The sequence below is a fragment of the Acomys minous genome (genome assembly GCF_964271855.1).
Source record: "Acomys minous genome assembly, chromosome: 12".
Taxonomy (NCBI): domain Eukaryota; kingdom Metazoa; phylum Chordata; class Mammalia; order Rodentia; family Muridae; genus Acomys; species Acomys minous.
Window position 1 is genome coordinate 16695011 of NC_140493.1, and position 21623 is coordinate 16716633.

Here is a 21623-nt window from a genome sequence, read left to right on the forward strand (position 1 = left end):
AATCACTCTGCACTATATTTATTGAAGTAGGGTCTCTCTCACTAGACCCAGTGCTCCCCAACTCCAGATAGTCTAGCAGACCCCGAGGATCCCCTGCCTCTGCCTCAGCCTCCTGGATGCTGGGATTATAGATGGCCACCATGCCTGTCTGGCTTTTTACGTGGAATCTAAACTCTGACCCTCACACTCTTGCACTACGAGCATCCATCCACTCAGTCCTTTTTCCCACCCCTGCAGGCCACCGTCACCATGTTCAACAAGGCTCCTGTACATGAGTCAGGTTTGGCGGGCTTGTCAGCATCTCCTGTGATAAGAGAGTGCCAGCGGGGGGCCCAGATTGTTTGCTGAACCATGGCCCTCTGTGCTCACTCCCCTGGCTGGCCATGTCACCCCTGTCTGTGTATCTTCACAGTCCTGGGGTCCCTCACTGCGTGACGTGTTGCTCGCCCACAGGTTTGCCACCCAAGACAGGAACGCCCTGCTGCTCTACAACGGCCGCTTCAATGAGAAACATGACTTCATAGCGCTGGAGATTGTGGATGAGCAGCTGCAGCTCACGTTCTCCGCAGGTGGGGCCTCCTGCAGCCACCAAGTACCTGCCAAGGCACTTTGTCCTCCCAGCACCCCACCCCACCCCACCCCTGCTGCTCGCCCTTCTAACCCCAGTTCTGAGCCTAGGAATCTGGCATCTAGAAGAAGTCAAGAATGCAGGAAGATGTCGGTGTGGTTGAAGCGTTACATGTGGTGCTAATATCAAAGTCTGTTTCCTAAGTCAGGATCCGTCACTTGAAGTGCAGTGGTGGGATGGCGAGATAGATGGCTCAGCACTTAAGAGCACTTGCTGTTCTTGCAGAGGACCTGGGTTCAGGTCCCAGCACCCATGTGACAGCTCATAACTCCAGTTCCAGGGTACCTAATACCCTCTTCTCTGTCTTCTGTGTGTACCAGGCATACATGTGGTGCACATATATACATTGAAGCCAAACATTCATACACATAAAACCAAATTAATAATAATAATAATAATAATAATAATAATAAATAATGATAATGTGCAATATAAATGCACCTGTAAGCCTGTGTGGTGACTTACACCAGCATATGAGGACCAGGCAGGCACAGATGGGGACTAGGGAGTGGGGACTGAGATGGGCCAGCCTTCTCTGACTTAGGGCTCCTTTTTTTTTTCTTCCTCTCTTTGAGAATCTTGCTGTCTTTTAGGTTAAAGCCCTTGACATAGGTGTTGGGTAGGGGATGGCTTCCAGTGGTGGCCCTGCTGAGGAAAAAAGACACACAGCCAATCTCTCTGAGCAGTGTGTCTCAGAGAGCCCCCCCTAACCTGTCTCTCTCTGGATCTCCCTCTCGCTGTGCAGGTGAAACCACAACAACTGTGACACCACAAGTTCCGGGAGGTGTGAGTGACGGGCGGTGGCATTCCGTGCTGGTGCAGTACTACAACAAGGTAGGAGGGTGATGGCCCAGTGGCTTTTCCCCTCAGGGTGATGTCTGCACTCTGTGATGTAGAAGCAAGAACTGTGGGAAGAGGGGTGGAAGGATATGACGTCAAGGGAAGGTTCTGTGACTGCAGCTAAGGCTGAACTGGAGCTGTGGGGATGGACAGGGGCTCAGATATGGTAATACATGACGCGGAGAGTTTGTTCCTCTGTAGCTCCCTTCACTTCCCATGCTGGCCACACAATGCCCAGAGCTGCCCTGAGCTGTGACTGGAAGGTACATTCCCAGCTCTGAAGGCAGGTGTCTTGGGTATGTTTTGCCATTTATTGGTTATAAGGAAACAAGATCACTTCTGTATCATAAGGTCATGTGCTTTCCTAGGCTGTGATTTTTGCGCATGCGCGGACGGACACACACACACACACACACACACACACACACACACACACACACCACCTCCCCACCTCCCCCACACACCCACACCACCACACCCACACCCCTCACACCTACACACACACACGCACACACCTACACATACCCCACGCACCCACACACACCCACACACATCCCCACCCCCCCACATGTCCCCACACATACCCCCCATACTCACATACCCCCACACCCCCACAACTACATCCCCCCCACACCCACACACACCCCACACACCCCAAACTCTGGGTCTCCCTAGAAGTCCGTGCTGGTCTACCCTGGCCCTCACTGAGCCCAGCCACAACTCTCCTCAGACTTTTTAAGAACCAAGTCTAGGTTAGACCAGCAGATGAGAGATGAGAGATATCCCTTCTGTGTACCTTGTATGGTGGCAAAGGTATTTTCTGATTTTCCTGTCCATGGCACTTTAGGCCTTTGGTACCTGCGATGGCACCTGCCCACCCTTGGAGCTGTAGGGCATAGGGCTGTCCTTGCCTCTCATTCTTCCTTCCCTGAAAGTCACTGATGTTCCTCTTTCTCCAAGGTCACCCCATTACATTTTCCCTGGGCATCATTTCATCTCTAACGGTCCCCCAGATAGACTCCAGAAGTGGCCTTTGGTCCCCATTCTGTGTCCCTATCTCTGAGTGCGAGCTGATTCTTATGGAATAAGTGTTGGCCAGTGCAGCCTCTGCAGCCTTAACGGTGATGGAGATAAAAGCAGATATTGCTAGAGCCTGGGGCTAAAGGCTCCCTGGGGACCTTGAGCTGGTCAGCAATGCTTGGGTTGAGAGTTGGGCTAAGCCAGGCCTATCTCCAGTGGGGGACGTTGTGTAGCACACGTCACAGTTGCCAGAGAGAAGAGCAAGTCTCTGCTCTCCACAGTGTCCTGTGTCAGAGACTTTCATTTGATCATGAAGTGGTGGCCCCGTGGATTTGGAGACACTGCTTGCACATGCCCTGGGTGGCTCACAGTAGCCCCATGAGAAGCAGTAGGCTGTGGGTCCCTCCTTCATTCTCTCCTCCCAGAACTCAAAGATGGACAGGATTTGTGTTCCTTCTTGTGATGTCTTAATCCCACATCATTTCTCAGCCCCGCATGGTCCTCCCCCACCCCCATGCTGTGCATTGTAAATCAGTGATCCCCACCCTGCTATCCACCCCCAAGAGAAAGCTCACCCTGCAAACCATCCATTCCTGTTGTGACTAAAAGATAGTTGTGATCTCTGGGCTGAGCGCTTATGACTGGGACACTGGAAGCCTCTGGAGCTTAGGACTGTGGAAAGGGGTGTGGCCACCTGAGATGCTCAGGCAGGCACTTATTGCTCTGCCCCTGCTGTCTGGGTAGCTAGCCGGATGATGAGAGATCTAGGTAGCAGAGGCCCAAATCCACCCTTCCTTGCATCCTGATACTTCACACAGTTTTGAATGCAAAGAATGTCAGATAATCCCACAGAGGGACGCCCTGGTAACCCTGTTAAAGGGCGATGGCCTTGCTGGCCTCTGCTCCCAGGCGGAACATCCGGGCACATTCACCTTGTCACCTTGCTGCGCACACCATGATCTTGTGGATTCTTCTCTTGTGTTCCTCTGCCATCTAGACCTTCATATCCTAGGTGGACACTCCCAGTGGCCTGGGCTTCCAGCATGTGCATAGGCCTGTTAGAATGAACCGCAGGGAACTCTGGGATATCAGGGATGCATGGGGGTGTTTTTCCTTTCTTGCTTATGTCAGAGACACCCATCCCAACCACAAGCTTGCTGCTGGGGGGTGGGGGTGGGGGGGTGGGAATTTCCTCACTAGGAGCTTCTATACCTGTCTCCTGTGGCCAGAGCAGAGCCTGCCCTGTGGTTGAGTGCGACCCGGATCATTGCACCTGGCATTGACCTCTCAGCCCAGTTGTGACTTCTCTGTCCTGTGAGCCAGCTCAGGGGACCACACCATTTTAGAAAGCTTCCCCAAGTGGCCCAGAGGGAAGAGGCCCCCCCCTATCCTCCTGCCCCCCCCCCCCACACACACCAGAGGCTCAGCAGGTAGAGGTAGATCCCTTTCCAGGGCTGGGTCGTTTCAACAGCTCCCTCTACCTCACAGTGAACAAACAGCCCTGAGCACAGGATTAGGCCTCTGCTGGGCTGTTTCTTGCCAGAGGGTGTTTAGGAAGGAAGCCAACCAGTCTCCCTTATGTCCTTATGCCTCCACACCTCCACCTGTGGGTTGAGTGGGCCACACAACAAGGAATGTTAGCAGGCATCACGATCTCCGTCGTCTCTGGCCGGCCCTGATGTGTCTCTGTCTGGTGCTGCGGTTACCAGCCCAGGTGCAGAGACAGTCATGCTTTGGATCTGTGTGCCTGGGAAGACCCGGCCGGCTGGGAGCCATTTCAGGACCAGGGCTGAAGCCCAAGGTCATGGGTACCCTGGTCTATAAGGAACAAAGGAGACCGTGAAAGTGACCTGTCAGGGAGTGTCACTCTCTTTGCTAGGTATCTATATCATCATCATCATCATCATCATCATCATCATCATCATCATCGTAGTTGATGGCCTCTCTGTTCCTGGTCCCTGGCAATAAAATGCAGAGTGACCTCAGGATACTGAAGTCTGAGGGGGAGGTGGAAGATGATGAGGGAGAGGGAGCCACACTTCGCAGGACTTAAACCGTGTCCTGATGGTGGTCTTAAGTCGGATGGGTTGAGCACCAGAGGAAAAGCACCTCTGCAGACTCTTCTCTAATTGGCTGTGCTAGTCTTGAACACACTCCGCTCACGCCACCTAGGTTTGGCTCTTTAGGTTACTAAGAAAATGCACTTGGAGACTTGAGCATCTCTCTGCCCCTGCAGTGAGGGTGTGGAGTTGACTGCTGGCTGTAACGGTCACGTCTGCCCTGTTCTCCCTGAGTGGTTTCTATCCTGGGCATGCCAGGTCAGCCTGCCAAAATGTCTCTGCACACAGACCACATTGCCCTCTGCATGGGATCCTCCTGGGACCTTTCCCAGCTCTGCTGGCCTGTGGGGGGACTTCAGAATTGCCAGGTTGGCTTCTTGTCAGGGTAGAACACACAAATAGGATGACCCAGGAGGGACCAAGGGCCTGGAGGAGCAAGCACTGTCGTCAGAAGCTTGAGGAGACAATGTCCACGGCCCCAGGGAACCCTCTGCTGACCTTCGCAGTGACAGCAGGCAAACACAGTTTGCTGGCTCTTTCTGCTTAATGCTGTGTTCACCGAGAAGCCTGTTGGTTAAGTCCGCCTTCAGGGAAACAGGAGCATGTTGGAGTTGGTGGAGGTTCTGGCAAGGTATTTTATAGTCAGCCACTGCTCCTAAGCCTTGAGCCTTACCCAGCCCTTCTCCGGAAGCACCAGGGAGGTTTGGCTGGGTGGAGATTTGTGGTCATGGCCTCACTGTAGACTCTTTTCCTGAGGCCTTTGTAAAAAGCTGTTAAGCATTTCCACCTGCAGCACATGGTGGCCGATTTCAGTAAAGGTGTTTGAAGTCGTTTCTTTGCACTTGAGACTCAGGTTTCAATGCTGTTTTTTTTAAGTCACCTTTCAGCACCCTTGGGTGTTTGCAGTGTGGGGAGAGGAACACTACCCATCTCCCAACTCCCAGTGGCTTCCAAAAGAGGGTGTTGTATAGAGGAGAGGGAACCCGCATGCAGCCACTGGGTACTTGGTCCTCTTGAACACCTCTTTTGCCCCCAGTCGGGGCTGGGGACACAGCCACACAATGAGTCCCATCCTTTTGCATGTCTCAGGGACTGACTCTATTAAGGTTGAGACAGACACATGTACAGGAAAGCTCAGCTCAGGTGGGCTGTGCTTGCTCTGATGGAGGGCACCAGCTGTGATCTGGAACCTCTGCACCCATGTGGTTCGTGCATTCTTTTGAGACAGAGTCTCTCTGTTATGTGTAGCTCTGGCTGTCCTGGAACTTGATATGTAGACCAGGCTGGCCTCAAACTCTCAGGGATCCAAGCTGGGCATGGTGGCACACGCCTTTAATCCCAGCACTTGGGAGGCAGAGGCAGGCGGATCGCTGTGAGTTTGAGGCCAGCCTGGGCTACAAAGAGAGTCCAGGACAGTCAAGGCTACACAGAGAGACCCTGTCTTGAACCCCCTCCCCTCAAAAAAATTCTCAGGGATCCACCTGCCTCTGCCTCTCAAGTGCTAGTATTAAAGTTGTACGCCACCATGCCTGGCTTGGTTGATGGTTTCTAATCACACTATTAAGATTCTCACTTAGACTAGAGGAAGGCTTTTTCCATCCCTCTGCACCTTGCCCAGGGAAGGCTTTGCCACTCCGGTGCGACATTGTGAGGCCTTGAAGTCCTCAACATGGCCATGCCTGTGTCAAATAACAACACATCCCTTGGGTCTCCATCACTCTCCACTCGAGGAGCCTTTTATTAGGACCCTCCTCACTGCTTTGGTCAGGGAAACAGGGATATCATAGGTGGTGAAGTTTCTGTGCCCAACTTGGAGACATGGAGCAGTGTGGCCTCTCCTGTGGGCATGCTGGGGTGTGGGCAGGAAGTAGGGCCTGCGGTCAGAGTGAGTCTGCAGGGGCATTTTCATGAAGGGATTAGGAAATGGGAGGGGCCTGGTACAACCGGCATTTGGGGCTGGTGACTCTTTGTGATGAGAAGGGCCCATTCTGTGTCCCTGGCCACTGCTCACAAGATGTCACAGGATTCATGCCCTACTGAAGACTCAAATGTCCATAGTCATTATTAAATGGCCTCAAATGATTGTCTCCTTCCGGACTACTGGGCTAGGGATATAGGAATTAGCTAGGAGGGACTTAGAATAGTTAAGGTGGGGACAGGGATAACAGAAGCCAGGACAGGAGGCGGGTGGGTGGTAGGAGCAGGCAGGTGGTCTCCGGCAGTGGTGGCATCTAGCATAGGGACATCACCGAGCTGACTGTCTTTGTCACACTGGCCTCCTGCTGTCTACAGGGCTCATCAGGTTCCTCTCAGGGCAGGCTGGCTAAGCGGGTGCTTGGGCCCTTCTTGTTCAAGTGATGACTAGAATGGTGATCCTTCTCCATCATCACCATCATTGTCATCCTCATCATCATGGGCAGTACTTTTTAAATTTTTTTTTCCCATCAATCCCATGATAGCCCATTAAGTTAAGCCTCCACCAGCCCGAGTCTTCAGGCATGGGCTGTGGCATCTAGCCTGCTCTTTTTGCATCTTCCGTCTGAAACATGCACAAAATCAATCTCCCTTTCCCAGCTTGTCGTGCATACGGTCTGCTTGCAGATGCCCCATAATTAGGGAGTAAGTGTGCGATCAAATAAAAACTGTAACAGCTGTGAGAAGAGTGATGCGATGAAGATGTGATCTCGGGTTAAATGGAGGAGCAGCAGGAGGAGGGGGAGGGGAAAAACAATCGTTGTATCGGAATTGTAAAATACAGGGACCAGAGAGATGGCTCAGGGGCTAAAAGCCCTGGCTGACATGAGTTGGGTTCCCAGCATGCACTTGGCCACTCACAAGCATCTGTGACGCCAGTTCCAGGGGATCCGTCATCCTCTGTTCCTCCTGATACTGCACATTGAGTGGTGCACATACACGTGCAGGCAAAACACCCTTACACATTAAAAAAAAAAACCCAACTCTAAGGCAGTTGCAAAATATTGTTTTCAAAGGATAGATAATAAATCACATTGACATGATTAATGTCAGTGTGGGTTGCAACGTTTTCCTTGTCTGCATAAATCTGCTGAGGAGAGGTTTGGAGAAAGGGGTGACGTGTGTATTCGGGCTGAATGTGTTTCTGGTATCAGACTAAAGTTAACTTTTATGAGAGGCGGGAGCTCTAGCAGAAAGGCACCACCCTTCTCCAAACGGACACCCCTCTCTCTGATTGGGCTTGGGATATCTGTGCTCAGGGTGACCTTGGACTGACCTCTGGATACAGATCTTACTCTTAGGGATTGCCTGGCCCTGGCTGGGTTCACTCAAGTGGTTCAAAATCTCTTGTCTGTGCTGCATGTGAAACCCCAAGATCCAGAAGAGGTGGGTTGTGACCCCACCTGTGCTACCCTCATAGTAGAGATAGGGGAGAGGTCTCTGCTATTCCAGAAAACCCAAGGGCCCTCTCTGACATTTGGGCAAGTCTCTTCCCAGGACTTCTAGGTTGTGTGTGTGTGTGTGTGTGTGTGTGTGTGTGTGTGTGTGTGTGTGTGTTTCTTTGTTTGAGAAAGGGTCTCATTATGGAGGTCTGGCCTAGAACTCACTAAAAATAATCTAGGCTAGCCTGTCTCTGTCTCCCAAGTACTGGGATTTAAGGTGTGTACCACCATACTGGTCGAGGGACCTGCAGGTTCTAAAAGGTGTGAGATCCTCAAGGCAGCCTTGAGGACATGCATTGCCAGTAGCACTGTAGTGGCTGAGCTTTCAAACTGCAAGCAGGATGGTGGTTTTTGGGAAGAAGAAAGTGAATTCGGGTTTATCTCTGATCCTCGGAAGCCCGTCTGTGTGTCATCCTGTACGCACCTGAGTTACAAATAGAGCATCAGACGTCTGGGTCAGTGCCAAACGAGCCACTTTTTGGTCTTTTCCTCTTATATTTTTCCTCCACACATCTTCAGATTTGAAGACTATGGCAAGATAAAGATACTACCTTTTCATGAAGTTAAGTGAGCTTTGCAAAATACCTAAAGCTGTTCTGACCGAGAGTGCAGCAAAGTGAGATTACTTTTTTTCTTCTTCTTCTTCTTCTTCTTTACTCTCCCACTGAACAAGGTGCTCTCGCCAGCAAAGTGGGAGGGTGGTGTTTCATGTGAGCCCATGGAAGTGTACCCCAGGGGTTCGGTTACCATAAAAGCTCTCATTGTCCACGAGCCTGAGCCCAGAGTGTGAGTTAGTTGTTTCTTTCCGGCTGTGTTTCCTGCTGGTGCAGGGAGCTCCTGTCTGGCCTACACAGGTACTCCATAAATATCAAGTAGCAACGCTTGCATACAGGCACACTCTGCCGCCTCTCAGTGGGTCACGGGGTGATGTCTGAGACCCCGATTATCTATCCCCCATCTCTGCCCTTGGAATGTTAAATGGTTCCCTTGAAGCCAAGCTTAGCAGGTAATAGAAACCAGCCCAAGGGGCCTGGAATGGCCAGTGAGCCCTGTGGGAGAGGCTGCCGGCTGCCCCTCTGTAGAGCTGCAAATGGTAGTGACGGAGCCTGCAGCAGGCACAAGGACACACCCCGTCCTCTGACAAGTGGCAGAACTGGGAGATAAGGTACCTGGCTTCCTTTCCTAAAACACAGGCTGGGCAGATGGGAAGGAGCCACCTGCATGGAAACTCCACAGCTCCCAGGCTCGCCCTGGACCTCTGTGTTCCATTGCTGTGTTGTGGAAAGTCCTTCAGGAGCTAGGCAGCCTGTCACAGGGTGTGTCCTGTCTGGTGGAACAGCTGCTTTTTTCCTGTAGCCTCCGTCTGTCTCGTCCTCTTCCAGTCTACTCCTGTGCTCACCTGTGGAACTTGTTTGCTGCAGCAAGCCCACTCCCTCTCTTCTCCGTCTTAGTGCCGGGACCATGAACGCTGATGTCTTGCCTGGTACTAAGGCATGTAGGTCTATAGTGGTTGTCATAGTTCTGGGAGGAGATGGGGAAACTGAGGCCCAGAATTATACCATGGGGGATGAGGGGGCACATGACTGTGACATCTCCTGTGCCTTTCATCTGTTGATGTGTCAGTGGCTCTCAACTGTGCCATCCTTGGCCTGACACACGCCGCCTGCTGCGACTGTCCCTTTCCTACACAGTCTCTCTCTGCTTTTCCTAGCAAGCTCATGCTTTCTCCCATCAGTTCAGCATCTAAGGTTTGAGGATCTATCTATCAGTGAGGAAGATGGGGGTATTCCAAGGTGAGGTCAAAGAAAAGGAGCTGGAACGTGGGGTCTCTCTGTTGTGTCTCAGACTGGAGGGGATGGGGGGCAGACACATGTCAATCAAGTCCCATCAAGAGTAGGACAGGCTTTGTAAGAGTGAATGAATGGGTAAAATTCTGACCATATGCATGAAGTGTGAGGTCTGTTGGTGAGTGTGTGCACATAAGTGTGCATGTGTAAATACTATTGAGCATCTGTGTGAGTGTTCATGTACCCATGTGAATACATGGGCCGATGATCCCCCTGTGAGGATATGTTGAGAATTCAGTGTGTGGTGTGGTGTGAGTGTGCAAGTGCACACTTCCTGTAAACCCTGGCCTATTCTCTCTCATTTCTCGGCTACCTCGTCACATAGCCTAGGCTTAGCAAATCTTATCTCAGATATGTGGGATATGGCCTGGTAAAGGAAAGCTCAGAGTTGTTTCCCAGGTACGCCCTTCCCCCACCTCCCAGGTGTCTGTGGTCAGGACAGCTAGGCCTGTGCCCTTGTCTTTAATAATGGGCAACACAAGAGAAGCAAGCACAACATTGTTACTAGGGGATAGACCCATGCTTGTGCTAGGGGCCTCGTAGGCAAGGCAGACGGAGGTGGTCGGTAAGTGCTTTTGCAAGCCCGTGGGGTGGACTCTGGGCTGCTGTTGGAGAAATGAGGGCACCACACTTTGGCCCCTGCAGACATTCCTGGGCTCCAGCCATCTGTGAATTCTTTGCTATGAGTGTTGGTTGGTCATTTCTGACACTTGAGTGTGAATCTATTCACGTCCTGAGCCTCGCCCTTCCTGCATCTGGTTTCCTAGGCACCCCCTTCTGCCTGCCCCCCATGCTGAAACCAAACCCCCATCATCCTCCCAATGAGGGCTTCTCTGTAGCAGGTTAAAAGACTGCAGAAATGTGAGCACTTCGGAGGACCAAAGGCCTTTGTGTGCACACAAAAGCTCTCCACGGGTACTTTGGGCATCTAAGTGGAAGCCATCAGGGAGGGGCCATACACTGGGAAGAAAATACGCTGGAGGAAAATGAAAGGGGCAGGCCTACTGATGCTGTTGGCATCAGGAGTCCGGATCTGCACAGATTGGTAGAGCTGGCTTTTGGGGGTCGGGGGGAGGTAGCTTCACCTTGAAGTGCACAGTAGCCCTTGGGTTTCTTATGTGGAGGAGGAGTTGGGTACTGTGGTGGCTCCACCCATTGGCCATTTCCGTGTGTGTGTGTGTGTGTGTGTGTGTGTGTGTGTGTGTGTGTGTGTGTCTTGGTCAGGGAAGCCTGTCTGGCAGGCATCCTCTACTGCTCTGTAGTCTGGTTCTCACCTCCAGTCTGTGTGTGCTGAACCCCTTTGCCCAAGTGTCCCAGCCTGACCACTGCTGAGCTTTCTGTCCTGGAGATGGCACCTAAGGTTCAGTGGGCCTTAAGGGTGCCTCAGGCATGGGTGTCTTCCTGGTCCGGCCTGGCATCTGCTCTCCAAGATGCAGTCAGCCCTAGGAAGGCTAATCATTTCATGCCCAGGATCCCACACAGGAGCAGAGAACTCTGAACAGGCCGCTCGCTGCTCTAATCACACGCTTCTTTTTCTTTTGTGTTAATATGTGGCAATTTTTTCAGAATTCACTTTAAAAATATTAGAAAGTGCCAGGTAGTCGTGCCACACCCTTTTAATCCCAGCACTTGGGAGGTGGAGGCAGAGGCAAGTGAATCTCTGAGCTCAAGGCCAGCCTGGTCAACAGAGTGAGTTCTAGGACAGCCAAGGCTACACAGAGAAACCGTGTCTAGAAAAACACATACAAACAAACAAGAACCAAGAAAACAAATCAGCAAAGTGTCCATTTTGTCCTGTTCTTTGTCCCTCCTCACCTGAGCTGGGGTCTAGGAAACCCAGGTTCTGAGCAAGCTGCTCACTTGCCTTCACTGTCTCCAGTGGCTTTTCCACCCTCCTCCTGTGTGTTAGAGGTGCATGCTGTGGTGTGTGTTAGAGGTGCGTGCTGTGGTGTGTGTTAGAGGTGCGTGCTGTGGTGTGTGTTAGAGGTGCGTGCTGTGGTGTGTGTTAGAGGTGCGTGCTGTGGTGTGTGTTAGAGGTACGTGCTGTGGTGTGTGTTAGAGGTGCGTGCTGTGGTGTGTGTTAGAGGTGCGTGCTGTGGTGTGTGTTAGAGGTGCGTGCTGTGGTGTGTGTTAGAGGTGCGTGCGTGGTTAGAGAACAACTGTGAGGAATCCATTCTCTCTTTCCTCCATGTGTGCTCAGGGCTCAAACTCATATCTACGATGGCAGGGCCTTTACCCACTGAGTAAAGACAAATCTCCTTTCAAAAAAAGAATATGTGTGTGTGTGTGTGTGTGTGTGTGTGTGTGTGTGTGTGTATGTGTGTGTGTGTGTGGGTATGTGTGTGTGTGTGTGAGTATGTGTGTGTGTGTGTGTGAGTGTGTGAGTATGTGTGTGTGTGTTGGTTGTGGTAGTCCTGAGACAAAACTCAGATGCGCCTGCATCCTAAGTGAGCCTCTGCCTCCGAGCCCAACCCCCATGTCTTTCTTTGACCAAAGAAGCCAGCCAAAATCTCCACTGATGCACCTGCAACACCCCCAATCTGTCTTCCCCATCTTGATTCAAACCAACCCACACAGCTCATAAAGCCCTTACCGCTGCCATCTTTCTTGGCTGTGTCTTGTTTGGTTTGGTTTTTCGAGACAGGGTTTCTCTGTGTAGCCTTGGCTGTCCTGGACTCGATTTGTAGACCAGGCTGACCTCGAACTCACAGCGATCTGCATTCCTCTCTCTCCTAAGTGCTGGGATTAAAGGTGTGTGCCGCCACCCCGCCTGGCTTCTTGCTGTGTCCTACGGCACACCACAGCAGCCCAGGGACTAGTGATGGAAGCAGGCGGACTTCCCAGAGCTGGTCCCGAGGAAGCACAGAGGACAGCTGGTGAGCACTGGGTGAAGTTGACATGGCCCAAAGAAACAGCTTCTAGAACATACGCAGTGCAGTACAGAAGCATGCAGATCTGTAACGTTGTCCTAATCTTACAATGATACTCTGTTGCTCTCAGCAGTGGCCCCCAACATCTCCCCAGCCCCTTCCCCCCTCCCCCAGCCAACAGCCAGCCTCTGTGTGGATGTGTGTGTTCTGGGTGTCTGGGCTGCATGGCATCATATAGTATAAATCCTTGGTGCCATGCCTCAGGGCTCATCAAGGCTGTGGGGTGCCCAGTCCCTCATATCAAGTAATGGCTCATGTTTATCCCTGCTGCTCTATTGAGGGAGCATCTTGGTTGCTCCTGCTGTCATTGGGGACTTGTGAGTACTGTTGTGAACATGTGTGAACCTGCTTTTTTTTCTTTCTTTCTTTCTCCTGAGTCCCTATATTCATATTCCCTTGGGCATGTCCCTGGGAGTGGGTATGGTGGGCCCTGTAATGGCCACCGTTTGGCTCTAATAAAGTCTCTGCACACATTCCGGTCACGTCTTGTATAATTTTTCTGACCACTCCTCTTTTGGTGAGACAGGTCTCTCTCTATGCATTTCTGGCTATCCTGGAATTCACTATATAGTGAATTCCCTTCCTGTCAGTGCTTGGCCAGGCTGGCCTTGAACTCACAAAGGTCTGCCCGCCTTTGCTTCCAGAGGGGCTGGGATTAAAGCTGTGCGCCCCCATGCCTGCTGGCTTCTCTTTCTTTCCTTGACCTTGTCAGTGAGCTCCCCTCCCCCAGTGGGTGGCAAGATCATCATGAGACAGCCAGGAACCAAGACCCCTTTGCTGAAGTTGCTATCTCCTGATAGCCCCAGCCCCAACCCTAGCAGGTCCTCTCCAATTCTGTCTGACCCACAAGTGCTTGGTTCTCTGTCCTGAAGCTCCTTCACTCTCATCTGCAAAGCCAGAGCACCTGCTTTGGGGTGATGACCAGCAACAGTCACCCCCAGGGTCTTGCGACCAGCCCTGACCCCTCAGAATGGAGTCATGCATCAGCGTGTCAGCAGCGAGTTGCACCTTATCAGCAGGAGCCGCTCTTGATATGAGCCTGGGTGCTTCCTCCTCCCGTATTTTTCACCCCAGCGCTTGCTTTCCTCCCTGTCTGTGCTTGAATCCCATGGTGCTGAGCTGTTGATTACGAACCATAGTGTACAACAATCACAATTTTGTAAATAGCAGCTTAGTTTCATTAAAGCCTCCGCGTGTAAAGGCTGTTTACATCCACCCTCTGAAAGCCTCACACCCATTCCCAAAAATGTAAATTACATGCTACAGAGATGATATGGGGTTCGTGCAGCCCGGGGATGGTCCTCCTTTCTCAGCATGGTACCTAACATTTAAGCATCCCTAATGGGCACCTCACCGGTCTCCCAAAGCTGCTGCTCCCGAGTGAGAAAACAGATGATTTTCCATAACTGGCTAACTACTACTTGACACAGAGGTGGACTCTCTAAGGAAATAGGTAATCAGAGATTGACCTAAGATACTTGGCTCCCCTCAGTTCCAGAAAAAAGGGTTTCTGGGAGACTCATGTATCTTAGATGACACCACAATAACGTCAACAGGACAGATGGTGGTAGTGGTGGAGGTCATCCTCAGATAGCTTCCTAAGTTGCTCCCCAGCTTAGTTTGTTGCACTCAACTTAGAACCCACTGATCAAGGAGGCCAGCCGTCCAGTTCTGGGGATCCACTTATCTCTGCCTCCCCACATCCCACCCAGTGTTGAAATTACAGGCACACACAGCCACAGCTGAGCTTATATGCGGGTCCTGGGGGATCTGAACCCAGCTCCTCGTGCTTGCATGGCAAACAAATTAATTAGTGAGCCCCCAGGTATTTTAATCTTAAACCCTACCTCATACCTAGTGAAGCTACTGTCATGAGCTTGTGTAGAGCAGCCGGTTGGAGGAGGTAGGGCAGTGTGGCTGTGTGGCAAAGTCACCCACTGTACTACTCCAGGGTATGTGGCCTGAGCAGATGGGACCCTGGGTCACACACCTCAGACAACTGGCTGACTTCCTGATGCCAGCAGCTCCATGACTAGCCTTCCAGCCCAGTGTCCCCACCAGACAGGTGTCTCCTTTCTGTAAGAATTTAGATATTTCATGTTGAATGAGCTACACAATTATTCCTTGTTAAAAGGCATTAAGGATGATTTAATTATAGTCTTGCTTTTATAGCTATTTCCAGTAGTATAAAGAAACGTGTTAATGCAAGCAAGCTTATTTCCAGTAGTATAAAGAAACGTGTTAATGCAAGCAAGCTCAGCATTGTTACACTAAGAGGAGGCACTGGGGCCATGGATTTATTTGTTTGTTTGTTTGTTTGTTTTTCTTTTGAGATGTGGTCTTGCTATGTTGCCCAGGCTGTCCTGGAACTCCCAAGCTTAAGTGATCCTCTAGTCTCAGCCTCTTGGGTTGTAGGATTGTAGGTATGCCAATATACCTACTGGTGTCTGGGCCTAGTGTTGGTTTTTTGGGGGGGGACAGGTTGAGGAAAGCAGCTGCCAGGCTCTCCAGTGGGGAAGGAGGAGTCTTGTATCTTGTAAGTCCTGGTGACACCGGCCCTGAGTTTACACTCACAGCATTAGGGACACAGGCCTGTACCCCTGTGTGCAGGTCAGAAAGGAAGTGCAGCTGCTTGTATCATCAGCACTGGCTATTTGCCTGTTTCTAAAACTCACTTGAGACCGTCATACCTTTTGTCTAGCATGGACAGTGCAGTTGGCTCCTCTTCTAGTCCTAGAAGGAATTCAGAGGTTATATGGGTGGATACTTGGTGTCCCATGAGACCCCACTAAAAGTCTGAGACCATGAGGGCTGCTAGGAAAAGAAGCCATCCCTGGGTGGCAGCTGCAGCCTCCCCGACAAGGAGAGGTTTCACTGCAGTCTGTGGGCAGGAGGAGATGGGAAGAGTGGGCCTGGCCCGGAAGCATAAAAGGGGCATCTTCAGGCCAATAAAGGAATGAAGATCATGTTTTAGATTTGTTTATTTAGGAATTTTATGTATATGGACACTTTGCATGAACATCTGCACACCAGAAGACAGCATTAGACAGTTGTGAGCTGCCGTGTAGGTGCTGGGAACTGAACTCGTGGCCTTCGGAGGACTGTAAGTGCTCTTAGCTACTGAGTCATCTCTCCAGTTCAGGATGACGATAATTTGAGGGTGAGGCCAGCACGGGTGCTCAGTACTGTGCGTATTTAGTATGGCCAGGCCCTAGCTTGGATGGCTGGGAAACAGGTCTCTGTATCTGGGCCAGGAAGCTGCAGCCTGAACCACAGAGTTGTGGTGGCCAGGAGCCAGTGAGGGACAAAAAGCGGGTCCTATATAATGACACAGCTGTGTCTGGAGGCCACTGTAAGGAAGAGCTAGCAAATCTGTGGCTTCCTCCTCTTGGCTTGGAGAACTGGGCTCAGACTCCATGGGACCAAAGATTTATAGTTCAATGGCTGAGTGTTGTCTGTAATTCCAGCCTTTCATGCCCAGCAAATATTAAAAAAAAATATTTATAAGCCAGCTCTCTACCGAGGGTCCTGCATGCCCCTCATTGGGTGCTGGCTACAGCTGTAGACTCTAACCAGCTTGTCATAGGTCCTCATACTCTTTACCTTGGATTTGCCATAACTTACTGCCATAGCCCTGTTTCCAGCAAAGTTTCATTCTGAGGCCCCGAGAAGGCCTTGTGTTCTTGGGAAGAGTCCCCGCACCCCATGAAGCAGGTGGGGGGGCTAGGGGACCTCACCAGTCGCACACATGCCACCTCTGCAGGCAGTGTGCACCCCAACCAGGCCATGGTGAGAAGAGACAGAGCTAACAAATTCTATTTCTGCTCCCACAGCCCAACATCGGGCACCTGGGCCTGCCCCATGGGCCATCTGGAGAGAAGGTGGCTGTGGTGACTGTTGATGACTGTGATGCAGCTGTGGCCGTGCACTTCGGAAGTTACGTCGGAAACTACAGCTGCGCTGCCCAGGGCACTCAGAGCGGCTCCAAGAAGTGAGACTCCCAGAGGGGTAACACAGGGCATCCACAACCATTCAAGCCCTGATCTAAACACAAGTCGCCACTGGCAGGCCAATGCCGAGTACCTTGGTATCCCCGGTCTAGGCTGGTATCAGACTCTCTCCCTGTGGATAGGCATCTTCCCTCTCAGACCACAGAACCCCCTTAGTCCCCTAGAAGCACCTGCCAAGCCAGGTATAGCGGAGCATACCAATAATCCTAGCACTTGGGAGGCTGAGGCACATGTATTGAGATTTCACATAGCCTGGTCTATATAGAGAATTTGAGGGCAGCCTGGGCTAAGCAGTGAGCACCTTTCAGAAGGGAGGCCAGTCTGAGCCACTTGCTAGTCTTGCCTTGTCTCCCTGGACTGCTGGTCCCTGAACTCTGGAACTACATGAGGTGGAAGTGCCTGGGTGTCCTTGCTGGTTTTGGGGGTCTCTCGGGGATAGCTCTAACTCAGGACAAAGAAATCCTAGCACTCATACACAGGACCAGCCTCACTTTATTTTCTTTTGATAACACCAGCCTCAAAAGGTGAGGACCCGCTCCTGCTGTGTCCTAGCTGAGAGTTTGCGGGTGGAATACAGAACATTGGGTTTTGATTTTCATTTTGAGACAGTGTCTCCCTATACAGTCCAGCCTGTCCCTCCAACCTCTAATTCTCCAGCCTCCGTATTTGTAGGGTTAGGATTGCTGGCTTCTACCACTGCCCCTAGACCTGCATCTTTATCCCCTGTGAGGGTCATGTCCAGGTAAACGTGATACGGGCCAAAGCCTTACCCTCCTCACTTAACTTTTACTGTCTTGGTGAACTGGGGCTAGAGCCCTGTCGGGAACCTCAGCTGTCCCCTGCTGGAGCCACAGTTCTGCTCTAGTTCCACTTTCTCCCTAGAGACCCTAGGGACTGTGGGATGTCCCCCTCCACTGCAGAGTGGAACTCAGCGGGTGGTTCTTAGCTACCACCAAACACCCACTTCTTGGCAAGTGATGCTAATATAAGGAAACTGAGGCCCAGAGAAGCGGTGAGGGGCCACCAGTGACCCTGAAGCCGGTGGACTCCTGCCCTGCCCTCTGGTCCTCTGCCTTGTACTTGCACCTGCTCTGTGCTGGCTGCGGCTGGCAGCAGAGTGCCAGTGACGTTACAGCAGTGTTGGGTCTGATATCACAGAAGACGGCTTTCCTTTCCCAGGTCACTGGATCTGACTGGCCCTCTGCTCCTGGGTGGTGTCCCCAACCTGCCAGAAGACTTCCCCGTGCATAGCCGCCAGTTTGTGGGGTGTATGCGAAACCTGTCTGTGGACGGCAGGATCGTGGACATGGCTGCATTCATCGCCAACAATGGCACCAGGGCAGGTATGCACAGACCCTGGGTGCATAGGGCCAGCGTGGTGGTGCCCACTGGACCTTTGTGGCCACCCCCAGGGACCAGAGAGGCTGTTTCTACCTTCCAGAGAGTTCTTGAGATGTGCCTACCTGTAAGTGAGGACCTCACTCTGTCTGATTGGGTGTAGAGCTTGGGTTGGTGGGCGTGGCCACAGTGCCCACAGTTTGCTGTGTTCCTGATGTTCGAATGCTCTCGCTTACCTGCGCACACGGTCTCAAGGTCTTGAACTGGTCATCGGGCGGTCAGATCAGACTCTGGGATGGCATGGAAACCTGGAGTCTCGGATATGAGTGAAGCAGAGAATTCCATACACTCTAGCTTGGGGCTGTCACCTCGGCCAGCAGGTTCCAGGCTATCCGTCTCCTGCTGGTTGACACTGGTGTGGGAAATGGTAAAGCTCCTTAAGGGGAGCGGTCCGTACTCTTCAAAGCAAGGCGGGGCCACACCCTTTGTTCTGCAGGCTGTGCTTCTCAGAGGAACTTCTGCGATGGGACCTCGTGTCAGAATGGGGGCACGTGCGTGAACAAGTGGAACACGTACCTCTGTGAGTGTCCACTCCACTTCGGTGGGAAGAACTGTGAACAGGGTAAGAACTTGTCCCTTTCCCTCCAAACCACCAGTTGGGAGGAGGGCATAGGAAATAGCAGCCTGAGAGAGGCGAGACAGAGGTTCAGGACCTGGGGTCAGTTCTCCAGGACATAAAGGCAGGTGACCATAAGGGTCAGAAGAACCCGTCCCTTGGAGGTGCTTCAGGGTTTGAGCGGTGCCTCAGTTTCTTTCCTATTGCTGTGTTGAAATACCATGACAAAAAAAAAACAAAAACAGCTTAAAGTCGGGTGTGGTGGCACACGCCTTTAATCCCAGCACTCAGGGGAGGCAGAGGCAGGAGGATCAATGTGAGTTCGAGGCCAACCTGGTCTACAAAGTGAGTCCAGGACAGCCAAGGCTACACAGAGAGACCTTGTCTTGAAAAACAAAAAACAAACAAAAAAACAAACAAAAAAAGCAGCTTAAGAGATAAAAGGTTTATTTGGCTCACAATTCCAGATCACAGCAAGTCTGTCACGACGGGGATGCCACAGCAGTAGGACTTGGGAGAGGATGGGTGACATCGCACAGTTACCATAGTCAAGAGCAGAGAGCCATGAATGTGTTCATGCTAGTGCCCCGCTCTCTTTCTTCACTCTTATTCAAGCCTAGGGAATGGTGCCACCCACCCACCCACCACCTGAACCTGCTCCGTGTCCCAAGTGCCACAGGACCACCTCTTGACTGTCATAGATCTATCAAGGAGTATGTGTGTGTGTGTGTGTGTGTGTGTGTGTGTGTGTGTGTGTGTGTGTGTTTGGGGGGTGTCCTTGCCACACTTGGGATGTGTCTGGCAACCTTCAAGGCTTCTTTGCCCAGGGGGCTGTACAGAAGCCGTGATGGGCATCTGTAGAGTCCATTGCTGGCCTTTTAAGGTAGTACTGGGTCCAGATACAAGCCTGAGGCTAGCGTTTGGGTTAGAACAAAAGACCCAGCCCTCACCTGCTTGGTTGCTGAGAAAATGCTCTCCGCCTGATGTCGGGAGGTGCCTGAGGTCCTGGTTTTTGTATCTGCAGCTATGCCACACCCACAGCGGTTCAGCGGCGAGAGCGTTGTGTCATGGAGTGAGCTCGACATCACCATCTCTGTGCCTTGGTACCTGGGCCTCATGTTCCGGACCCGGAAGGAGGATGGTGTGCTGATGGAGGCCACAGCTGGCATGTCCTCCAGGCTCCACCTCCAGGTGGGTGTGTCCGTGAGCCACCCCAGGCGCCCTGCTGAGCACACGGGTGCCTCCAAAACAGAATCAGACAGAAGGGCTTCCCAGGGTGCCTGTAAAGGACTTCTACCTTTCCCTTCCTCCACCTATGCTTGTCCTATGGTGAACAGAGAGAACACAGCAGGAATGCTATCGGTCCACTCAGAGCAGGGGAAGTGCAGAGACCACGCATAACAATGGAGTCCCATGGGGTTTCGTTTCCAGCACCTGCTTTCCTTCACTGCAGCTGCAGAGTAGAGCACATACCCATGGGGGCTGCTGGCTCTGTGTAGCTTGCCCTAGCCAGCAGCTCTGGTCTGCCCCACTGGAGTTTGCCATCCCCCCCCCCTTTTTTTTTTTCTGGCTAGATTGACAGCCTTTCAGAGCTGAAGGCAAAGGGCTGCAGCAGGTGCGGGAAGTGAGCCTGCGTCAAGTTCAAGTTGCAGCCCCCTACTTCCATATTAAACCTGCCTGCTGCCATACGCCGCTGGGTCCCTGCCTAGAGGGCTCTTAGGGCCCATCGCATCCTGCTACATGTGTGCTGTCTTCATTTTCACCTCTTTACCGTTTGGCTTGTTGGAAACCTTAGGTCACAGTACCCGGACATTTTTGGAAGTGATTTTTTAATGCACTCCATTCACCTATGTGCAGATCTCATGCGTGGCAGAGTCCCTACTAGGTTGTTGGAGCCTACTACCTAGGAGAGGGAGGCTCCAACTAAGGAGGGAGAAGCTTTGTGGGGATCACCCAGTGCTCCTTCACTGAGCTACCCTCCACCTCTCACCCCTTCACTGTCAGTGCAGTACAGAGAGCACTTATCCTGTGCTTGCCCTGAGGTTTTGGGGTGTTCAGGATGAGCCCACAGCCCACTGCTTGGCCAGGGGGTCCCACCAACCCCACAACTCAGTCCTCCGCCCTCCGCTCTCTGACAGATCCCATTTGCACCAGCAGGACGGCTTCTCTTGTGTAAACCATAGCCCCTGATTCCTGGGCAGGGTCAGAATTCTCTATTTTTGCCTCTTCTTGGACTTACCACTCTCAGGATGTGCAAAAGTCCTAGAGGATCAGTGGTCACTTAGGGGAATCATTCCCCAGCAGGGACTTGGTCTCAAATTTGGAAGGATTAGTAACTGGGTAATTCTTTCTTTCTTCCAGGCTTTTCCAAAGTATGTATATGTAAGCACATGCATGTATGCCTATGTCTCTCTGTGTGCTCATGTCTGCCTATATATGTGAATGTGTCTGAGCATCTGTGTGTATGTGTGCGCGCACGCGCATGTGCATCTCTGTACATCTGTGCATGTCTTTATGCACGTGTCTGTGTTTGCATGTGTTCATGACTGTGTATATGTTTGTGTGCACATCTGTGTACATGTCTGTGAGTGCATGTGTGCCCATATTGTGTATGTATGCTTGAGCATGTGTGCCCATGTGTATGTATGTTTATGCATGAGTGCATGCATGTCTCTGTGTGTGTCCATATATGAGTGCATGTAATAGGTACTTCCTTCCCATAGGTCATCCTCTGTCCCCTTCTCCCTCCCGCTCCTTCAGCACAGTCTCTTTTGTCTGTCTATCCATCTCTTCCATTGCTGAGGAGTCCAGCCACACCAACATGTGAAACACATAGCACTTGTATCCCAAGATGACAGCTCTAAGGGTAGTGGCTCCTGGAACTGGTGCCCATGGCCCTTGCTGTGCCCATGGCCCTT

The 21623-nt window shown here is 51.8% G+C and overlaps 1 protein-coding gene across 4 annotated transcripts in view; it reads left to right on the forward strand.

Annotated features, from left to right (window-relative positions):
- The window catches only part of CELSR1 (cadherin EGF LAG seven-pass G-type receptor 1), a 142838-nt gene that overhangs the window by 81741 nt on the left and 39474 nt on the right, over positions 1-21623 (forward strand). For all 4 annotated transcript variants that reach the window (XM_084749755.1, XM_084749757.1, XM_084749756.1 and 1 more), the window contains exons 4-9: positions 454-569; positions 1374-1462; positions 16575-16732; positions 17931-18094; positions 18586-18711; positions 19730-19896. In XM_084749755.1, the coding sequence (XP_084605881.1) occupies positions 454-569; positions 1374-1462; positions 16575-16732; positions 17931-18094; positions 18586-18711; positions 19730-19896 (820 nt within the window). The remainder of the gene's footprint in view (positions 1-453; positions 570-1373; positions 1463-16574; positions 16733-17930; positions 18095-18585; positions 18712-19729; positions 19897-21623) is intronic.